At 49.1% G+C, this 23,263-nt stretch overlaps 1 protein-coding gene across 10 annotated transcripts in view; it reads right to left on the minus strand.

The window, feature by feature from the left end:
- Nucleotides 1-23,263, minus strand: part of ERI3 (ERI1 exoribonuclease family member 3) — a 128,905-nt gene that overhangs the window by 81,495 nt on the left and 24,147 nt on the right. For 8 of the 10 annotated variants that reach the window (XR_009008841.1, XM_057549981.1, XM_057550012.1 and 5 more), the window contains 4 exons: nucleotides 14,181-14,297; nucleotides 7,656-7,715; nucleotides 7,107-7,196; nucleotides 3,297-3,388 (listed from right to left, as the gene is read on the minus strand). Coding sequence is in view for 9 of the 10 variants with exons in the window: in XM_057549981.1 (XP_057405964.1) it covers nucleotides 3,297-3,388; nucleotides 7,107-7,196; nucleotides 7,656-7,715; nucleotides 14,181-14,297 (359 nt within the window). In the remaining variant the exon portion in view is untranslated. The remainder of the gene's footprint in view (nucleotides 1-3,296; nucleotides 3,389-7,106; nucleotides 7,197-7,655; nucleotides 7,716-14,180; nucleotides 14,298-23,263) is intronic. The other 2 variants (XM_007164579.2, XM_007164580.2) reach the window with 1 other exon arrangement.

Consider the following 23,263-nt stretch of genomic DNA (forward strand, 5'->3'; position numbering starts at 1 on the left):
AGACCCCTGGGCCCTGCTTCCCCACAGCGGTGTCTGATGATCCTGCCCCTCTCCTCCAAAGGGCCGCTTCCCAGACGGCACCGAGGACCAGGTCCACCCTCACATCAGCTCTTCCTTGTCCCCCACTCCCAGCCCACACCCCCGTCCTCCTGATCTCAGACCCACAGGTCACTGGAAAAGCCTTTGGTCTAGCTTCTCAGCTACCTGTGCTATTCAGCTGGTAAACACAGGTCTCCAAGCTACAGGTGAAAAGCTGAGTTCCTCAAGGGCAGCACCTGTGCCGGTGTCACTCCTCACTCTGCATCCGCCCTATCCCCCCACCATGCCGAAGGTGGAAGCCCTTTACAGAGACAATACAGAGAGCCTGGGTAAGTGGAAAAGAGAGAAAATTGGTGAAAGAACACTAAACTCTACAAGGAGCTTCAAGAAATACCAGGTAAGGCAAAGAAAAGGTAGGTCAGGTAGGAAAGGCAAGCTGACCAAGAGCCAAAACCACAAGTGTCGTTTCTTAAACAGGTTTAGAAGGAAAATTAAATCTGCACCCCCTAAATTAAAACCCACCATAGCAGGATCTGTGATGATAGCATCAAAGCCCATGTAAACCTGAGTGTCAACCCATTCAGACTGACCAAAGATGGACACAAAATGATTTTGTCAGGATGGGAGCAGATTTCTTTTCTCCAGTGGGCTTTCCGCTGCCACTTCAGTCCCCATTTCTCAGTGCCTCACTAATCAGGTCCTTTCCAACAAAAGTGGTGTGAAGTTGGTTGGAGGGAGAGGGGGGCTGGGAGAGAAAGGAAAGACAGCAACGAGATGGAACCATGGCTCTGAGAGACTAGAGTGGGAAATGAAAATATTTGCCAAGTTCCTTAGACTTAGTTAAATCTGAAAATGGATGTCAAAATAAGAAGTGAGCCACATACTAACAAGTTGTGGGTGTCAGTTTAACACCACCCTTGTCAGGCTCATCAGCAGGCTTTACCAGGCGTGTGAGAAGGTGATGGTTCCGACGACAGCCATCTGACGAGAGGCTCCAGGAACATGGAAAAGCTGTGCGCTGTCACGCAGCACTACTTAGATTTCCTCTCTGGCTGTTTTTATTTTGTTACACATTTAATTAAGAGCCTTCCAGCAGTTATGTGGGGTCCTGCTTCCAAAAGGCAGACACAAAGCTCTCCTCCCTCAGCCACCCGCCACCTGCCACCTCCCTGCTCACTGGCTTTCACAGCTTTGCTGGTCTTCCCAAGCCAGACCCAAACCAGCCACCAAAGTCCGCCGGAATCATCTCTTTTGGAAGCTATGTGGCCTTAAGAATTCAATTCTGCCTACCTCTGAGTCTGCCAATTTGAGCCTCGGTTTTTAATTGTGCTTTGTTTTTTTCATCTATAAAAGGGAGACACCACCTCCTACCTGAGAAGGCAGTTAGGAGGACTGAGTGAAATATAGTATGTGCTCATTAACATCTGATTTCCTTTTATGTGTGATTTGATTCCCCAACCCTATCCCTCTTCTTGATTACACCAGTTCTCGTGAAGATGCAAAGCAGCCTCCTGAGTCACCAAAATCTGCCCAGGGCCTACCGTGCCAAGGCCTGAACTGGTGCTGCAGGCCAGTGCAGGCCAGACCCAAGGAAGACAGCATCTCCTCTCCTTCACATGCAGAAACCAACCAGATGGTCCCCAACATCACGCACAGGAAAGCTTTCATATGCACATATAAGTACACACCACTCACAGCTATCACAGAAGATGATGAAACTGGGTGTTTGGGACATGAACACACCAAAGAGAGAAAGCCACTGGGAGAGTGGGAGTCTCAGAAGGCTACCTGGAGAAACTGTGCCTCTGGTCTGGGCCACAAGAGCCCCAGAACTCTGGGTGTCAGCCTGAATCCCGCCCCACCCCAGATAGCTTCTCCTGTGCTGGAGCTCCTCGTAAGCCCCTTCCCACTTTGAGCGCTCAAAGCTGCCCAGGATGCTGTAACAGAGCAACAGCCTTCCTCCTCCTCACCTTCTCTGCGGAACCCTCCCCGGACTCAGCTCTGCCTCCAGGCCCAGCCACTGTAATTTCCCTGACAACGAGCGACAACGGGAGCTCCGGAGCGTGTGGTGTGCAGTCAGCGTGCACACGACCTAGGGGCTGAGGGAGACAGGTGCACAGGCGCTTATGTGATCCAGGCCTGCCCTTCCTCTCGCCTCACCTAGAGGGTTGGGTCCAAGAGCAGGCTGGACAGCCACCTGCGTGCAGAACTTCACCTCAATGCCCAGCATCCAAAAGGCATAAAAAGGATCTTGGTGAGAAAGTAATGCCTGAATTTGTAGGAAATGTCACTCTAGAGCCACGACTCCCCACCCCGGCCAATACCCTACCCTATGTTCAAAAGCTCACACACACACACACACACACACACACACACACACACACAGTGCTTGCTGCCACCTTCAGTCACAAAGAACACAGAGGTATCGATTCTATCAATCCTCAGCAAACAGTGCCCCACCACCTCCACCCCCTCCACCCCGCTTTAGTTCCCTGGGGGCTCTCTGAAGCCAGGTATCCAGGAGGATAGCCAAGAGGCAGAAGTGTCAACCCAGCAAAGGAACCAGTTCTGTCTTCCATAACTGGGACAGGATCAGGAGACAAAGGAGAAAAAGCAGTGACGACAAAGGAGGAAAGAGGAGGCTGGCGACCTGGGCAGCTTCCTAGAAGCATCCCTCTCTCATCCCCACACTGGGCTCTCCGTGGGACCGTCAGGGCCTCGTATCCCAGATAAGAGCCTAGCCTAGTATAATGGTTAAGAGAATGGACCCTGGAGCCAGGTTGCCTGGGTCTGAATTCTGGCTCTGTGTGTTCTTGGGCAAGTTACTTAACCTCTCTGTGCCTTAAGGTCTTCAGCTATAAAATAAGAATAACAAGAATCCCTAGGGTTAGTAAATGAGTTACTATTTCCAAAGCATTTGGAACAGTAAATACTATGTATTTGGTTTAGAAAAAAATTTAAGACCCTCTTTTACCTCCTTCTTTTCAGGGCAATAACATGTAGCTCCACAACAGGAAGGGCTGCCCTGGCAAAAGCAAGAAGGCAACAGCAGTACTAGTAGGGTACTTGGCTTGTCCACTCCTGGTTCTAGAGGCAGAAGGCAGGGGTCCCAGCCCTCATCTTGCCCTACTGACCCCAAAATCCAGGGACTCCCTGACCCAGGTGCCCTGAGGCTTGGACATATGAGCCTGAGAAAAGCAAAACCTGGTCCCGCAGATTCCAAGCCCTGCCAGCAAAGGAGTCCTGCTCATACTCACATGACTTTTAAGTCCCAGTCTCCACAGGTGACAAAAATTGACTTGACGTTTGGATCTAAGAGGCCTTCCTTCGCCATCCACTCATCGACCCTCTGAAAAGTACACAACAAGAACAGATGAGATTTTCCTTTTTTTTTCTCTGAGTCTGTGAAGAGCCACACAGTGAAACGCAGATAAGCTGCTTGTAATCAGAGCAGGAGAAAACTGTAATCTTATCCCTCCACTCTGGGCTCTCAGTCTTGGCTCAGAACTTTGGAGGCCCTTGCAGGACAATCCCTGCAGGCAGATCCCACAGCCCAAGTGGTGGGGGGCAGGGAGCCCCTCCACTCCCCCAGTGCCTGGCAGCCCACCCTGGACAGGATAAGGACAGATCCCAGGAGGTCAGTCCACATACCTCTGGTCCTCAGACAAAGGCACAGCCTAGCACAGACACAGGCTGTCCTGGGCCACGAGAACAGGCTGGGAGGAGGCCCCACGCAGGGAACTCCAATCCACACGTTCATTCGCTCATTTCTTCATTCCACCCTCCCACCAAATGTCTACTAACCAAATTTATTAATTTGGTTATTCCCCAAATGAAGGTGAAGTTAATTTTCACCATGAGTCTAGCAGAAGAGGCTCCTCTGCCGGGCTGTAGGCCCACCTTGACAACTGGGATAGCACTGCCTGCTCCAGTCGCTAGAAGCTCATAAACTGGCCCCAGACTTTGTATTTCTCCTCTCCTGGTTGGGGATTCGAATTCAGCGGAATCTTTTGAAGGCTGAGCTCAGTTCCTAGACAGGGAAAGAAACTACTCCAAAACACACTTTAAGTCTTTCTTCCCCTTCATCCCTTTGATCCATTTTATTATTTGCCTCACACTGGAAGTACAAATACTAAAATCAGTATATACCAAGAAAATTATCATAAAGAATTCATGAAGCATTGCCTGTTTTTCAGAAGATCCCAGGCATGGGGCAAGTGTGCAGCAGATTACACTGTTGCTCCACTCACACAGGAGGATTATTTTTAAAGGCTATATTGCGTAGTCGTTAGAAACGTGGGATTGAAAGTCAGATACATCTGGGTTCTAACCTTGGCTCTTCCATATCCTGGCTGTGTCACTGATGGGAAGTCATTTAAAAGTCATATAACCCCTCTGAACTTCAGTTTCCGTCATCTATAAAACGAGGTAGGATGACTAACCTTACAGGGTTGTTTTGAGAATTATATGTGATAATGTATTAAGTGCCTACCTAAAAATAGACAGTAGGCTGGGAAGGGGAGAAAGACAGATCATCTTAATACAATATAATAGAGGCAGCAATGCAGAAGTACCCAGGATGCCATCAGACCAAGAAGAGGCAGAGGCTAGCCTTAACTTTCACAGGGAAAGGAGTCAGAAAGGCTTCATAAAGATGACTGAACTAAGGGCTTGATGACAAAACTAAGAGTTTGCTTGACAGCATGGAACGCAGGAAAGGACACTCCAGGCAGAGGCAGAGGCTTAGGCACAGACATTTTGTATCTGATTAGCAATTGTCTGTTTAATGTCTGCCTTCCCCACCAGACTATCAGCATCACAAAGGCAGGGACTCTTAGCTGTCTCATTCACCGTCTTAATCCCTAACCCAGCACAGTGTCTTCTTGATTAAAATGTGAGTAAGAAATAATGTGACTGGAGTCCGCTGTGATTGAAAGGAAGGGCAGGAACTGAGGCTGGGGGACTAGGTTAGGCCAGACTGTGAAGGGCCTTGGGTGCCCAGCAGGTAATGGAGAGCCCATGGTAATCCTGGGCTCCCTGGAACCGCAGAGATTCTGGAGGCCTGGCCCATGCTGAAGCAGTGCTGGAACAGGGCCCAGGATCCCATCTAGGTCCACGGCTACAGCAGCCCTAGCTCCTGGGGCATCAGGGCCGCTCCTCAGTACTGGACTCTGCAGACCCTCTTCACAGTCTGCACACCAGAGAATCCTCCTCAGCCCGAGGGTCTCCCCAGCAGCTAAATTCTGGACCTGCCACTGCTGAATGGTTTGTCTCCCCAGTCACTCTAGCCCAAACCCTTGCACGACACACACACACATGCACGCAGACATGCATCCCTTCCCCAGGGTCACCTAAAGAAAATAAGGCAGACTTTACATAAGAAAAGAGGTAAGGCAAACCTGGAGGTCCCTAAGTCAGCTAATCTCGCTCCAGTTCACTGGCCTTAAATCCCCAAGGTAAGTGCCCCACCTGCTAGGGGGCTCCCCAACGCCCCAATTCCTGCACAGTGGTCCTGGAAAAGAGAGCAGGACAGGACAGGACAGGACTGTCAGGAGGCAATGCCCAGCAAGACCAGGGCTTCACCATGAGAAGCACTTACTGCCTCTTGGAAGCTTAGGGCCGAGGCCATTCACTCATGCAGCAGATATTTAGTGAGCAGCTTCTGCTACGAGCCTGTCCAGGAAAGTGATGCTTTTGGAATCAGGCCTGTCCTTTTCCTTCCCTTCCTGTTTGAATGGATAAAGGGTTGGAGGGACCACCAAGACAAGCCCCAATCAGCCAGCCCTCCTGGCTATTGAAGGTCTAGAGGAATGCAGACTGAGCCCTGCTTAGAACAAATGTGTCAGGCAAACATCTAACTGGCCATCTGCTCAGGGCCTTGCTTAGGACAAGAACTAGCTCTTCAGCTCTATAACCAACTCAGGGCTAATGGGAAAGAGTAGAGCCCGGTCTGGTCTCCTTGTCCTGCCGGAGACTTCCTATCTAGGCCAATGCCAGGAATCTCCCCCCTCTTCACCCCCAAAGTACGCTGAAACAGCAGAAAGTAGCTTCCTGGGTGAGACTCAGAATCCTCTGAGCGTCCTGCTCCAGAGCTGGCCTGAGGTCAGCAGGAGGAAGCCTTCTGAAGAACAATCTCTCCCTCAACCAGCGCCACTATGGAGAAAACTCCATAACCTCAACAGCCCTGGTTTGGTGCTGGCCCAGAATAAGCATCTTCCTCCCGGGATCCCAGCCAGAGACACTCCAGGGAAAAGCTGCCTGCCTCCCTGGCCTCGCTCTGGGATGCTGGCTGGGAGATAGGGAAGGAAGGGTCCCCTCTTTCTCCTAGAGTCTGGGCTTGGAGGGAGCAGTCCAGGCTAAGGACCCCCCTTAGTCATAGGAGTGAATCTCCCCACCCAAAAAAGAGGGTCAGTGGGGCTGGGAGACACCTCAGAGCCCATCTTCTCCCAACCCCACAAGAGCCTGACCAGCCACAGAGCCTGGGCCTGCACGCTCCCTGGGACAGGGAGCACACTCGGCCACTGGGTGAGCCTAGACCTCTCTCTCTGGCCCTAGTTCCATCCTGAGGAGCCCCAGGAAATTCAGTCTGCATTTCTCTCTCCCATGGGACAGGCCTCTAGGCTCAAGAAAGAGATCTTCCTCCCTCTCCACCACCCTGCTCCCTCCAGGTGGACCTCCGATGCAGATGCGCTCTGCTATCCTCCAGACACTCTGCTCTCTCCTGTGATAGGGGCTGAGCTTTGGGTTTATTGCTCTTAAAGATAAATAAAGCACCTAAGGAGATCCACAGGCTTTTCCTCTTCTCTCCTCCTGCTAGAGAAGGGAGTGGGAGGGGGACCTTTCTCCCTCTCTGAAAACCCAGGCCCGCGGGGGTGGGAGACGAGCGGAGGCCAAGCACCGCTGCCTGTCTCCCTCAGGCTGGAGCACAAGCGGCAGCATCTTAACCTTTTCCAGCTCCCGGAGGAGAACATCCCAGAAGTGTGGTCTCTGCCAAGGGTTCTAAAGCCTTTAATTTGATTTTCCTCACATAGGCAATTGTTGTAATTATTCTGATTAGGAATCATTACCCAGCGCAGCCTCTGCACCCCTGACAGGCACGATGCATCCAGCGGCAAGCTGCAGTGGGGCAGGCGGGCCGGCCGCACCTCCTGGAGGAGCTGACAGCAAACAAAAGCCATCGATGGGGAGTTCTGCGTGAGTTAATGAAGTGCTCACATGCCACAGGAAGCCAACACTAAAGCTAAACAAAAACACCTCCAGTCCCCGGGGCCAGCCCGCAGTGCTGCAGCTTGGCTCCCCTACTCCCAGCCGCCCAGCGCGGGCTGCCCGAGCCGCCAGAGCCGCCAGCCAGCACAGCCATGGGCCGGGAGCTGGCGGGGCCTCCACCAACCCCCGGTGGCACTCGGACATCTCGTCAGTAACCCTGACGGGAACAGCTGGAGATGACAGATCAATGGTTCAATACTCTCAACAGCATGTCACTGATGTGACAGCAAATGTTATTCTAATCAAGCCATAATCATAGTCAAATTACACGGCTACGTTCTCACGAGGGGAGGGAGAGGAAGGCAGCAGGAAGGGGTCAGAGGTCAGGAATTAAAGGTCACTCAACCTACCTCCAGCACTTGCTGCAGGCTTGGCTGACCATCCACCATGGCTTGAATAATCCCGGTGAGCTGAAAGAAAAGAGAAGTAGCCGATGGGTGGAAAACCAGGGCGCAGGGACTCAAAGCTGGACTGGATCCTTTCCTTTCTGTTTTTCTCCTTCTACCGTAAAAGACTCTGACCTGCACAGCTGAAGGCTCCGAACCTGACAGAAGTCTTGGGAATCAAGTTTCCCCACAAGTTCCTGCCCCGAGATGGGGGAACACATCCACATACGGACCATGGAGTGGGTCTCAGACCTGTTTCAGCTTTCATTTTGCAGAAAATTTGATTTTATGTGTCTTTTGAATTCAATAGGCTCAATAACTCCCCCCGAATTACAGTGAATTCACCTCCAAGCTTCTCAGAAGTTCCTGCAGAACTTGGGGAATGCTCACACGGGACCAGCACACTCGCTTCCAAGTCCACCCCTTCTCTGAGCGCAGGTGTCCAGCACTTCCCCCTCTGAAACCAGCAATGGGCCGGGGGAGCCCCCCAGGCATCCACCCTTCACCCCGCATACCTGGGCCCTCAATACCAGCTAGCCAAGCAGCAAACAGGCACCTTTAGCAGACAAAAAAGCCTACGAACCTAGTCTAGAGAATTTCTGACTCAAGGGCCTCCGCTCCACCCAGGTCAGGCCTAGGTTCAAACCAGCTTGTTGCTTTGTTTTGTTTTGAAGTGGAAAATATCCCTCAAGCGCAGACTAGATAGGCTGCCTGGAAGGCTTGCGGCAGGAGGCCCCCTGCACAGACGCGGGGCCAGCTGGAAATCACGGTGGCCAACATGCCCCCAGCCACTTCCAGACAGAGTAGCATCTCAGGCCTGCTTGGAAACTTTTTTTTTTTAAGTGTGGGGGGGTGGGGATTAAACTCCAATTAAACTATAATTACATTTAATGAATACCAAATACCCAACTCACAGAAACCGCTGGCTCTAAGAGGGAAGGTTATTTTCTCATAGCGACTTACATGGAATGGTAATACACACCTTTTAGGGAAGAAATTTTCATTTTAAGAACGCTGAGTTCCTCTAGGTGGGTTTCTGTAGTTCATCAAGTCATTATTAGGTGGTATTTTAAGGAAGTGTAAGGACACAGCCACTCTATTTTATATTCCAGAAACTGTTTTTATATTAATCTGTATTTTAATTGGGTAACAGCTGCTGCCTACAGACTTCCCATGGTCTAAAAGGAAAATAAATTAGAAAGATTAACTACACTGTTGTTTCGCGAGGTTTTAACCCACAGCATGCCCACCCTGCTGGCACCTCCACACCCTTTCCTTGCTTGGGAGACCAAAGAACTGCCCAGCAGAGGGAGGGCCTGAGCCAAAGAGAAGAAAAGGTGGTCGGTCCCCTGAGGGCTGGGGGTGGGGATGGGGAAGAGCCCAGGGTCTGCAGCTTTCATCTTGGAGTGCTAAGACTCCTCCTTTTATTTAGTCAACATCTACTCCTGGAGAGGCTGGGCCCCATTCTGGGAAGCGGGGATCCAGCAGTGAAGAAAAGCGTGGAAACCCTGCCCTCGTGGAATCTGCGTTCTTCTTGGCAGCCCCGTCCTGGCCCAGTCCAGCCAGCACCCAGAGCCTGTCGGCCTTCCCGACCCACACACTGAGCAGGAAGAGCCCTGTGTTTTGTCTCATGCAGGGGCCGGAGTCCAGAGTAGGCCTGTTGCCAACTCCAGGTCCAATAGCCAGATGACTGGCTGGCACCCATGTACCCACCACTGCCCTTTCTCGCCCAGCTTCTCTCCTGCTCAGTTCTCCCAGGGCCGAGTCACATCCCCAAGCCTGGAGCTGGGGCTTTGGGTCAGGACTATCCTGGAAAAGAGGGCCCACAGCCATTCTTCTTGGAAAGCCCCAGGGTCTGTGTACAGTCTCATGTCCAGTCTGAGTTTCCTGGGGCAAGGTTAGGTCTACTCCTTCTCTTGGTTCCCACCAAGGGTCACTCAGATGAACACTGAAGGGCTTCCAGAAAGTCTCGCTTACACAGGAAACCAATGGCACCCTTGCCAAGAACCCTCCCTCTGTGGAGATGGGACTTAGGTCAGCACTTGTGGACAAGGTGCACAAGCACCTTCCCTGGGCCCCAGGAAAAGCACTACACTGAAAAGAAAAACCGGGGCACTGCTCTGCATGGTCTCTCACCACAGACTAGGCCCACCTCTTCCCACCCTGGGGTGTGGTGAGGGTGGGAGCCTCCCGGATCCTGGGGCTCTCTCACACTCCTCTCCAGGGCTCAGCAATCCCAGAATCATCAGCCTGGGAGGAGCCTAGTGAGCTCAGCTCCCTCCCTCTCCATGCTTCCCAGACCGCCATGTCCAGCAGGACATGGCTTACGGCTTACAGCTGAAGGACTTGAACTCAACCCCCAGAGATACAGGGGCTGGAGATCCTTTCAGGGGCAGGCCTCACTCCCCTGCATTAATGCCTCCAACAATGGACCACATCTTATCAGCTCTGCCAAGGCACTGGATGAAGAAGGGGTGAAATCTTAAAAGTCAGTCCCTGTACCTGATACTGACAACCTAGAAGACTTGTACCACAAACTGTGAGGAAGAGAGACAATATAATAAAATAAATACTGGGAAGTTTTACCTTATGCCTAACCTAAATCTTTCATGCTGCTGTTTAAGCCCATTCCCACTTGGGTTAATATATGTTTGTAAAAAGCTTTCACGGCCTCACAATGAAAGGTACTAGAGCAAAGCCAAGTATTTATTAAGCTGAGAACCAGGGCTCACAGGCTAAACAGAGCTCAGAGACCTTAACCACTTAAAGCAGGAGAGGTGAGAGGAAGAATTAATGTGTGCTCTGTGGCTCCTTTCACTGAGGGATTACAGATTAACTCCCGCTTCTCCAGACTCAGAAACCACAAGGCGAGGGGCTTTTGACCCTGACTGATAACATGGCTGGTTACTGAGATCCCCTCCCGCACAAGGGCTTTGTCCAGGAACGAGCTGGCTTCCTCATAAACACTGGCAACTACACGAAGCAGCCCAGGACGCTCGGTGCCAATAGCATGTCAGCATCCAGTGCTTTCTCCCTTCACAGTTTATCTCCAGCACAATCGTATTCTGACACCAAGACAGTTTGTTGATTACATAAGCACTTGTCTCTGGTGTGCAATCTGATAATCAGACCCACTCTTTCTCCTCAGACAAAGAGACCAATAAATCTCACCCTTTATAAGTACAGGTGCAAGACAAAGCCCTTTACTGGCAGTTAGCAAAATGGGTATTTTTCCTAGTTTTTTTTTTTTCACAATGACAACAACAACAAAAAAGACTGCACATGGTCAGCCCAGCTGCTAGAGACAGAGATCTGATGAGTTGGAGCAGATTCTAGAGGTGGTAGGGAAAGGAAAGAAACACATCCCATCCTATCTCTGTCAGAACCATGTCTCCAGACCAACTATCAACTGGAACTAAGAAAGGACCTCAAGAAAGCTAACAACATGTTCATTACACAGAGCAATAAGAGTGTCTACATGTGGGCTGCAGACTCACTCAAGGCAGAATCCCTCTTCCTGCTGCCCAGCACTGAGCCTGTCTCTCTCCCAACACAAGCATGTGCTTGTGCGTGTACACACACGGTCAGGGTTCTTAAAACACTTCTTGTGCAAGAGAGAAAATCCTACCAGAGGAGCTGCTTAGGAAAATCTGGAGGTTTTTGTTCCTCACACTAACTAATGAAAGATTCCTTCTGGCCATAATGACCTCCCTCCCGACCCGCAAAGGCAACTACCACCAGATTGGATGAGGTCTGAGAATGACAGCCCCGTCCCGCGTCCATGCCTCTCTTTGCATTACAATCCATCTAGTATGAAGGTGGGGCAATATTTAGAAGATCTGAGGTTTTACAAAGAAGACTTTACTTACTCAAAAGAGCAAGTCAGCAGTACAGCTACTCTGAGGGGAGGCCAGGTGTGGTTGAAAAACTCCTTGACAATATTCATTCAAGGAACATGTATTTTTACTTGGTGCCAGGCCCTAAAGATAGGACTGAGATGGATCAGATCTAGTTTCTGCCCTCAAGAAACTCACAATCTAGTGGGGAGATGGATAAATGACTGCAGTATAATGTATCTGATTGGTGCTACGCTGGGGTGAGCACAGCCCAGCCTGGGCTCAAGGAAGGCTTCCCAGAGAAGGTGACCCTGAGCAGGGTGCTGGAGGACAAGTAGGAGGGTGGGCGCAACACAGAGGCAGAAAGACCATCGCGTGCAGAGGTAGACCGAGGGAAGTGAGGGGGAGACGAAGCAGGGAGATCTGAGGCTGGATGCAAAGGCAGGGACCAGGCCAGGGAGAGTTCTGAGCTCTGGAAGCCTGAGACAAAATGGCAGAATCCATACCTACAGCACAGCCACAGCCTCACTTCAGAGCAGGCTTCGTAATGAGGATCCCACACCACCAAGCCTACTACCCTCCAAATTATGTATGTGTGTCCTTGGGTGAAACTTTCTACAAAAAGGAAACATCTTTCATCAAAGTCTCACAATCGGGACTTCCCTGGTGGCGCAGTGGTTAAGAATCCGCCTGCCAATGCAGGAGACACAGGTTCGAGCCCTGGTCCGGGAATATCTCACATGCCGCAGAGCAACTAAGCCCGTGCAGAGCAACTAAGCCCGTGCGCCACAACTACTGAGCCTGTACTCTAGAGCCCGTGAGCCACAACTACTGAGCCCATGTGCCACAACTACTGAAGCCCGCACACCTAGAGCCCGTGCTCTGCAACAAGAGAAGCCACCGCAACGCCCCGCTTGCTGCAACTAAAGAAAGCCCGCACACAGCAACAAAGACCCAACGCAGCCAAAAATAAATAAATAAATAAATTAATTAAAAAAAAAAAAAAAAAAGTCTCACAATCCCTCCTCCCCTTCCCCAAAGAGAAGCAGCAGCAGCCCTGCTCTGAAAAAAACCCTTTTCCCAATATTCTCAATCATCCATTCCTGCCCAGGGCTGAGTTCCAGCAGTGCTCTGTTCCATTCCTAAACAAGTAGCAACTTCCCCAAATTTAGGCCTGCCTGTCTATGCCAGGCAGCGAGCTGGAACTGGAGCCCCCAAGGGGGAGGCCACAGAGGAGGAGGAAGAAAAGGATAAGAGGACATTACACTTTCAGGCCAGTGGAGGGCTCAGGTATCCGGCTGGTTTAAGGAAAGTCTTCCCTTCCCTTCCCATAAGGAAGGGGATTTTCATCATCATTAAAATGATGATTTTTTTCAAAAGGGGCAAACAGGACAGATTAGCACGCCCTAGTGGTATAGGTAATTCCCAGGGGAAAGAGGGGGAAAAACAGTTGACCCCACAGGAAGCAAGAGCCTCAACATCATTGGTTGGAACAACAAAAGGCTTGAGAGACTAGACACCTTGGCAGATGGATGCCTACAACAAAAGGCCCACCTGGGTCACTGGCATCCAGCCCTGGAGAGACCCTTAAGACTCATATTTGGGCTAAGTCAGTCTCAGAGCCCACTGAGCCCCCCCAGCAGTGCACGCAGGCCCTTCCCCAGCCCCTTCCACACCAAAGGGATTGTTTTGGGATTACTCAAGAACTTCTTTCCTCCTGTTTCGTTCATATGGAGAAAGTAGGTCTCTAAATGAAGGCACAAAGTCTCTAATGTACTCTCACCCCAAATGCTTAAGATTCCAAAAACGCTCATGTTTTCCCATCACCTCTACCACACACACTTGACCGGTGATTCCACCACACAGCCTGTGGCTACCACAGAGTAAATAACACGATGCACCACAGGGAAAAGCAGCCATAGAAGGCCTCTCCATACAGTCCTGGGAGTCAAACTCTTCAGGGGCACCTCCTCTCTGCCGATGGCTCTTTGAGTCTCCAGCAAGCATCAAGATCTCAGTTAGTCCCAGTTTCACAATCAGTGAAATGGGGCCATACTGACCTGTTGGCAAGGTGGCCGGGTACAGAACCAGCCTAGGATAAGGATAAGGACATTTCAGCCTCAGCCAGGCTGTCCTCATACCCCACTTGGACTGCTCTTGTCTTTCCTCAGTGATAGCGCTGTGCTTCCCACAAATTCAGCCAATGCTTCACATAGGACCACTTTGCTCAAGCACAGAAAAACATCACCAGAAAGCTAAGAAAGCCTGAACATAACCTCTGCTTCCAAGAAGCTGAAACCTTCACCTCTAGCCAAGGGCCCTAAGGGAAATGGAGCTGAAAAGAAGCTGAACCCCAGAGGCACCATCCTGCTCCTAAACTCCAAGTGCCTGGTCACCAAGAAGGGGAGGGATGACAAGGAAGGGAAGATGTTGGGGAAGCTGGGGCAGATTGTGCCACTGCTCTCCCTGGGTCCCCTAATGACCACACTGGTCCAAGGGGAGTGGCAGGCTTTGTAAAAAGCTGACTGGGTCCAATGCACACCTGCCTTAACCACTGAAAAGACCTAAGCTTTCCCTAAGCAGCCCGTATAGAGCACCAGTGATCCCCAAGCTCCCGTCCCAGCAACCCCTGCTGCCCAGCCAGGGCCCTTACCTCTGTACAGAAGGGAGTAAGCTGTGGATGGACTACGGGCTGGACATACATGTGAAAGGTAGACTCAATCTCCATGGTCCGGCCATTTAGCTTCAGGATGGGGAACTCGATGATTTCCTGGAACGGCAAAGGCACAGAAAAGGAGGAATGAGTTTTTTTTAACTAAGCATTTCAAATAACTCAGAATCAAGAATGGGGGAGTGGTTTGGACTCATTAGCTCCTGCCAGGTCAAACCCAAGACTGAGTGAGATGGTGCCAGCTCAGTTATAATCCTAACCCTCCCGCTGGTAACATCCTCACAGGTTCCAGGGACTCGACTCATATACCACTCCCACTGTCTCTGGAAAGGGGAGAGAAGACAGTGGGAACATCTGCTCTGATTTCCCCAACTGGTTCTCTAGCAGAGGCTTGCTCACTCGAGCTCCTAAAAGTAGGACCCCCTTCCTCTTGCCCAGGTCCCTGCGCTGGAATGGGCCTGGGTCTCCAGTCACATAAATAACCAGCCATCAGACTAATGCACAGACTTCCATATATGAAGTTTAAACAGAGCCGATGAGTTTCATTAGTTTTTACAAAAGGAAAAAAAAAAGATAAATAATAAATAAAGCCAAAGGGGCCAAAGGGGATACTGAAGAGAAGGAGAAAACTGAATAAGAGTAATAAGAGTTAGTGCCCTCCCACCTTTCTTTCAGGCAGTACGCCCACCCCTCAGCTTCTCCCCCCCACCCCAACCCAATCACTTAGCCAGCCCTTCCCAGTCCACTGGAACGTAATGGAAGAGAAGGAGGAGGAGTGACAATTTGTTTGGTGTCTCTAAGATTAATTTGTCTCCGTTATTTAATAGAGATGCACAGCACCAAGGTCCTGGTGTGCAAACAGGCTTGCAGCACGCCGGCTGTGCAGCCCGCCTCATACATCGCTGCTGGGAAGGGAGGAACACGCCAGAGGGGGGGAGAGGGCCGGAGAGAGCACACACACGCTGGAGAGAAGAGGGAAAGCCAGGAGAGAGAATAAAAAAAATGAGTGCTTTTTAATATTCAAAAACAGTTTGCAAAATTTAATCAAAGCAGAGGAAAAGCTAACATTTTTACCACTTTGACATTTTTATTAGCGCTTTCATAAATTTTTAAAACATGAATGGAATTAGTTTACAACACAAAAAAACTGCCCTGAAAACATCTGGAAGAGACAAATAGGAAATAATAAAAATAAATAAATAAAAACAAAATCCTCCGAGTAAAATTAGCATGTGAAAAAGGCCTCCACTGCAGAGAGAGGAGGGGGGCTTTGCCCACTCAGTGGCCACCACAGTCAGCCCCAGTGGCATCCCTACCCCAGGTCCCCCGTTCTGGTGCGGACCTTTCCAGTATCACTAAAATCAAGGCAAATTGCTTCTCTCCAGGGACAGCCCGAAGAAGCAACACAGAAGCCGTTGACACCCGACTGCACTCAGGAAATGGAAGAGCGGGGAGAAAGAAGGAGAAACAGCCCACCTCCCTGATATTCCACGGCAGCCTGACGTCTCCCCACCAAACATACCTGCTCTGTTGGCCTCATTTTTAAAGCATCTTTATCCAACACATCACAGCAGGACTGAAGAACAAATCAAGGCAGCCAGATTTCATGACTGAGAAATTCAAAGGTTCTGGTTGACTGGTCTCCCCGGAGTGCCCCCAAAGATGGGGAAGCTGACAGGAGCCCCCAGAGATAGGAAGGGCGGAAAGACTGCAAGACGGAGGCAGAAGGGAACAGAGAGGAAGCCCAGCCTGCTGCTTAAACTAGGTGATGCTTCTCCTCCCACCGCACTAGGAAGTAGGCCAGAGAGGAGAGTTTGGCTCTGAAAAACAGAACTGAGGCACACACACACAAAATACACACTGGTTCCTCAATGTGTATTTTGAAATCAGATACCCAAGATTTCCAAGTGCTAACACTGAGGTGGGGCTCATCTGAGTCAGGCTCATTTCTGATATACCCTCCCTCTACCGCTAAGTAGGAGAAACACTTCCCCAACAGAAAGACCTCCGTAGCCTGGTGAGTTTGGCTGCCCTGGCGTCTAAGGAAACAAATACAGCCAGCTCCTCACTAACAATGTTAGCTGGGCCCGCAATGAAATTTAACCTGTGACACAACTGTACTTTTCATTTAAACTTTCATTTGGAGAGAAGCAGTGTTTGGAGACCTGCAGTTTGTCCTGCTAATAAAGACAAGTGTTGGGACCTTTAAGGATGCCATTCATCTCTGGCTTTTATTAAATTCAATTTTCTTAAGTCCACGATACATTATGAAATTAGGAGTTGACATTCCTCTGGAAACAAAAATATCTATCAAACATAAATAGAAAAAAACCCCTCTATTACCAAGAATTTATGGCTTAAAGTTGATCTCTTTCCACTTTTTTACAAGCACATGGTTTTAGAGATCTGAAATGTTATTATAGATCTAGAATTTTATTAGTATTTATTGTAAAATAGTAAGCGCTTCAGCTCCCACTCCGACCAGCACCAAGTCAGCATCCCCAACAGATACTCTTAAAACTTGGCCTTTGGGTTTCCCTGCTGCAGCTCAATCTTTCCTGCTGCTGGCTTCCTCACCCCTGGGGAAATGGAGCCAACCTAAGTGCTCACACTAAGTATGACCCTCCCAGAGAGGGGGAATAAGCCAGCCTCGGCTCCATGTGAAGAGGAGTGACCCCTGAAATGCCTGGGGGCCAGAACACAGCAAATTGGACCTGTCCTGAACACCTCTCCAATGTTGCATGCCCATCAGCCAAGCCTTCCCTCCAAGACCAAGAACAGGGCCAATCTCAGAACATGACTTTGCAGGGGCCCTTCCTCAGCACCACCATCAGCTGTTGTAACAATGACCTTACACACTGGCATATTCTTTTGAGCCACTGAGGATGGAAAAGAGGAACTTTTGATAGATGACCCTTTGGGGAGTCAGAAGAGTAAGGACCTCACTTAGATACTTCTAACCTTCCCATATTGCCCAGACAAGGCCAGAGCCTCAAAACACTGGCCCCAACAGCCCATTCATAGGAGAGGAGCCCCAATCTGTACCAGTTGACAAAACTCTGCAGCCAATACACCTTGGGTATGCCAAACACTTCAACAGTTTTCAGCTGATAATGTATCAGGGCGGGAACCCCAAAGCTCTAAGCTGATCACATTAATTCCACCCAAGAGCTTGTGCAGATGTGCCCTAAGTGCCAGCTTCTAGGGACAGGTGCTCGGATCATGAAACTGTTATTTCTGCCCTTCCTCCTTTGCCCTCCTTCTATTTCCTCATTCCCCTGGGAAGAAGTTTTTTTAAAGGAACATTTGAGTGTCTGCTTGTGTAAAGGTAGCACCATGAGGGAAAGAAGAACTGGTTTGTATTTACCAGCCCTCTTTCTCAAGGAATTTCTCAATTCCTTACTTTTGTATGACATTTGCATTCAATTAAACTACCTGAGCATCTACTCTGTGTAGGACACTGGACAGGTATTGGAGTGGTATTCAGAGATAAGATGTAGTCTGCTTTGGAGAAGTACACGAACTAGAGGGCAGAAAAGATACGTGAGCAAGTGATGAACAATGCACTATGATAAATATCTTAGTGGAACGACATACCCAGTGTTATGCTTTTTATTACAGTGTGCTTCCAAATGTATTTTCTTATTTTACCCTTTTTAATCCTGGAAGATAAGCCATATCGTCATCACCATCAGGTCATAAACCAATACTATTAAGCACCTACTATCTACCAGGCAGGGGCTGGGTGTGGACACGGAGGCAAACACAATGAGATGTGGCTCCTCTGTCTGAGGTGCTCAGAGTCTGGGCACGGGGTAGAGAGGAGCTGGCCCCAAGACCCTCGGAGACACACGCAAAATGGAATCATTGCATTCTTTCCATTTATGGTTAACTATGTGGCAGACACTCTGCTAAACGCTCAATAGGAATGACCGCACTGAATCTACCTAACAACTCATGAGATGGGAATCACTATTATCCCTGTTTTACAGAACTAAGGCCCAAAAAGCAGTTGTCACTTGCTCAAGGTTACACTGCTAGTAAGGGACAGAGCTGGGACTCCAAATAGGGAAAATGAGACTTAAAGAGAGTAGGACTAACAGCTTTCAAAATCTGAAGGGTCAAGAAAGATCTGATTCTTTTAGTCTGAAAGGCTGTCTTTAAGGAGCTCAGACTTCTATCTCCCAAGAAGAAAGGCTGTTCTCGTGTTAAAAGAGCGATGAATGTGGACCATCCTGGCAGAAAGTCCTGCAGGATTGCTACTGAAGAGTCTCCACTATGGCTGCAGGGGCACAGATGACGCTGAGCTCTGGGCTCAGAGAGGGCAGAACTGTGAGCCTTCAGTATGCATCTCTAGCACCCAGGTCTGTTCCAGCACACAGACCTCATTCTCTGCTTTTGGTGAGTAAACACATGAAGGGGCTGATAAATAAATAGCAAGACAGAAGCCAAGCGCATGGCTCTAACAGAAAATTCTCTGTTTTCCCAGAGTTCTCCACAGGACCAGAGAGGTGAAGTGATGGTTGGTGGTAGAGCCAGGATTCAAATGCAGATATACATCGCTCCAAAGTATTGATACTTTCTACTTTCTGCCTCTCATCTCTAAGTGGTCTCCCATCCTCCCTCAACTGCTACAAACCACCAACATCCCAGTTTTCTGTTTGCCTGGGACCACAGTTTCCTGGAGCAGGAATTTGCTAAAATTGGGATAGCTTGGTCACCCTACACCATCCACCACTACCTGCACTACTAGGTTGTCCAAGGGTAGAGCACCATAACCACAAAAAGCTGGTCTGCTGATGGTTGATGGGAAGTGGCCACAACTTGATAACTAAGCACAAAAGCCTTGGAACTCGGATTTTTCAAAGTATCCATGGTTCTAAACCTATTGTATCTGCTGTCTCAATCAATAAAATGCTAGCTGCAAATTTGTTTTGAAAGGGAAGGGAAGACAGAGAGATTAAAAGGAAGCACCAAGCAAATATTCTTTTACCTTTTTAAGTGAGTAGAAGTTTCAGTTGGAGCAGAGATTTCAGATGCAGCTACTTTTTAAAATTGCTCAAGTAGGAACCCCAGTGATTCTCTTGATAAAATAAGGACAAAACTGCAACAGCATTTCAAATGAAATTTCACACGCACGATCAGTAGACTACAAGAAATAAATGTGTAGGTCGCTTTCGATGTATTCAGACTCCCTTAAGCTAAAGTGTCTGCAGTGATAAGATTATATTCGAAGATACAACAACAACAACAAAAGGATTTTAAGCAGAAGGGACTTGGGTTAGGCATTTCTTGACAATGGGCCAGAGGGTTTAACAGTGTAGCATTCTTACAGACCTTTTCTCCAAAGCACAGATTCTTCTTTGCCTGAGCCGATGTTTCTACGGTCCTGTCTAAAATGGGCAGATCATTCTTCATGGCTCCCCTCTCTCAGCCTAGGAACTGACATTCCCTCAATTTAGAGACGGTAACAACTAATCTATCCCTTCTCTACATCCACTGACTCTTAGTCCAAAAACGGTGCACCCCTGCAGAGAAAGGTTTGATAAAATCCAAAAGCAACATTATCACACGGCAAGGCAGAAAAAGCAGTACCTGGTGAAAACACGGGTTTTATCCAGACAATGACTTTTGGATAAAAGTTCCATGCAAAGGCAGGCCCTTTCTCCAAGGGATCAAAGAGGCTCTTGGCCACAGGGAAGAGGGGAAGTTGAGAGGGAGAAGTGAGGGCTGCACTGGGCAATGGAGGGAACATGGTTTGCTTAACAGTTTCTCCTTTGGAAAAAAAAAAAAAGACATTTTATGCACAAGGAGCTTATTTCTTAAACAAACACTCGTGGTTTTGATTTACACCACAGCCTGCTCCTAAATAATTTATGGCGGGTTAAATTTATTGCCGAGCCCTGGCTGGCTGCAAATTCGAATTGCCAAATAATTAGATTTTAGGGCAAAGCTTATAAATTACCCGTCGATTTGTCCAGACTTGTTTGTCAGTTGCTTTGTGCTTCGGGTCATCTTTGGCATTTGGCTGTTTGGGTTTTAATTGCTGATTTACACTTTGACAGATGAGAGCTGATGCTCGAAGTTTCAGGACAAGGAAGGGTAAAAAATTGGAGCTTTAAAAGGCTGATTTTTCACCTACGTGTCCGTCTTCACCCATTCCCATAGACCCCAGAGCAATTAAAATGTAGAAAAGAGGCTGAAAATAGACACTGCTATTCTTTATGGGGGGGGGGTGCAGAGTGAATTATAATTTACTTTTACTGAAATCTGAATTTTAAAAAAATATATAATACCAATAAATGAAGGAGACCAAAAGTCTTAGAAACTGCATCCTCACCGAGGGGTGTACGAGCCTGCGTCTACCTCTACACGCACATGACTCCGAATCAGCCTCAGTTCAAACACTTCTAGATACTCAACTGTAAATATCTTCTGATATTAGTGGCCTCTGTGAAGCTGACCCTTCAGGGCAGCAAACAACCAAATGATTTCTTTGTAGCTATCTGTTTACATACATTTGTCATGGAATTTATTTAAACAAATCTCAGGTTCTGTGCAGGAGAGGTTCCCCAGAGGCAGCACTATAGGAGGGCAGGGAAGTGGAAGGGTGGGAAGTCCAACTTACCATCCCAGTGGAAGGAAAAAATCTCTTTGGATAGTGCTGCGTTCCCATCGACATGCTGATAGAGGGCCTGCAGGCTCCCTTTATGCTCCCCAGAGAAGCAGGGCCTGCCTCCCAGCCACCTGCTGTATCCCAAAAGCTCACCATGAGGCCATGAGTCAAAATAATACTAGTAGTAATTCTACTAACAAGAGCTGATACATATAGCTATTACATGCCAGGCACTGTTCTAAGCTCTTACATTTTATCCTCCCAATAGTCCTATAAGATTGATACTATTATTAATCCCATTTTGCCAATAAGGCAACTGAGGCATAAAGAGTACAAGTAACTTGCTCAAGGCGAGTCATACTGCTAGTAGGTGGTAGAGACCAGACTCAGATCCAGAGGATCCAGTCCAGTGGTTAGGAGCCCATTGCTTCTCATTAGAACAGCCTCTACCTGAGTTCCCCCTCACTTTGGAGGTTGAGAGTCCACATTCTGGGACCAGGGCACATGCAGCCAAAGCCTGTTCAGTTAATCACTCAATAGGGTGGGGAAAGTTATGTAACACGCTCAGGATCACAAGATGAATCAGAGGCTTGGTTGGACAAAGACCATTTTTCCAATCAGTGCAAATACCGCACTGAAGATCCACTAGCCAGGGGTGAAGAGGTGGGGGTGAGTAACAGGTGATCAAGACAGACCAGGCCCACTCAGGCAGACAGCGGGTTCTGGTCAGGCAACCTGGAGAGGAGCCCAGAGAGGCTGGCTGGGCTTTAGGAAGCCTTGCTCAGTAGTCCCCATCCACAGCCCCAGGGGCTGCTGGTCTCTTCACAGAAGACTGAATCCCCCTGGGATGCTTCATAGATTCCCTGCTCTCTGTGTGTACCTGACGGCTAGAAGCCAGGACAGGGAAACAACTGTGCTGCCATGACGGCAGATTTTCAAAATCACTGACCAGTAAGCGAACAACAAAGACTGACATCTTGCCCACACTGCCTGAACACTTCTCTCTCACACTGGCTCATCGGAACCCACATCTCTGTAAGAAAGGCAGGTATCACTGCCCGATTTTATACACGAGAAAGCTAAGGTGGTCAGTGGTTTAAAGCATGGTCCCTTACGGGCAGCATCCCATCTCCTGGGAACTTATGAGAAATGCAGATTCCTGGCCTCCACCCCAGACTTTCTGAATCAGAAACCCTGAGTGTGGGCACAGCAGTGTGTTTTAAAAGGCTTCCAGCTGATACTGATACTTGCTGAAGCTTGAGAACCACTGGTCTAGAGTAGAGCAGTGCTTCTCAGACTTCAAATTACCTGAAGATCTTGTCAAATTACAGATCCCATTTAGCGCTGGAGTAGGGCCTGATATTCTGTGTTTCTAACAAGCTCCCAGGGATGCATCCCTGGGGATGCTGTTGGTTCTCGGACCACACTTTGAATAGCAAAGGTGTAATCTAGAACATCTGTGTGACTAGCGCCTTATCACAGAGATACTGACGAGTGAGAATCAGAGCACAAGGTTCTCAGCTCTTCTCTCAGAACAAACCCTTGCTTGGCCCACTTTCAAGCCCCTTGAGTGAGCCCTTTAGATCTGCCAACCACTCCCGGCTCCTGCCATCAGACATTTCATTCTCCTGGCCGCCAAGATCCAGGGGAGGAAAAGCTGGCATCTCACATCCCAGAACTTTGTAGAGCAAGTTGACACATCTCTGTTAGGAAGCCAGCAAGAGGTCTTCCTGCCACGGCAATGCCTGCTCCCTTTAAGAATGCGGTCAAGACCCAGGGCATCAGCTACCCAACAGAGCACTCGTCATACTATTCTCTCCAAAAAAACACCTTCCTTCTGTACAAATGAACCAAAAAGCAGGATTGGATACCTAGGTCTCCTAGGAAGACCTCTCATTACAGACATAAGCCAGGAGCTATTTTTCTGCCCCTGGTCCTGAGAAAGGCCTAACACTGGCCACGGGTGCAGAGCGGGATCACAGCAATTCCTACGACATCCTGAGGCCCCAAGCTGTAGATGCCTCACCACACTCCACACCATCACCATGAACTTCCTTTAAGGCCTTCCCCTAGCACTGTCCCTCTAGTCATGTGACCTCTCTAGTGAAAGCAGACCTTATCAAAATGGCATGTTTCCTCCCACTCATCAGTCCCAGCCTCCTCCATCCCCAACTAACTACCAATCCCTTTCAGCTGAGCAGTTGGCATTTCATTCACATCTGCGAGTGCTGGGGGTGGGGTGGGGTGGGGGTGGACAGTGAAAAATACAGAGTCCCTGGACTCCATTTCAGACATCACAATCTCAAACCATGGCCCTCAGTTTGTATCACACTTGTGGAGAGCAAGATTCCAAGTTTTTCAGCCAGTTATCGTCCTATCTACCCAACCATCACCACCTACCTCCCAAAGGCCAATGGCCAAACAGTTCATCAAACAGACCCTAGAAGAG

The sequence above is a fragment of the Balaenoptera acutorostrata genome, chromosome 1 (genome assembly GCF_949987535.1).
Source record: "Balaenoptera acutorostrata chromosome 1, mBalAcu1.1, whole genome shotgun sequence".
In the NCBI taxonomy this organism is placed as follows: domain Eukaryota; kingdom Metazoa; phylum Chordata; class Mammalia; order Artiodactyla; family Balaenopteridae; genus Balaenoptera; species Balaenoptera acutorostrata.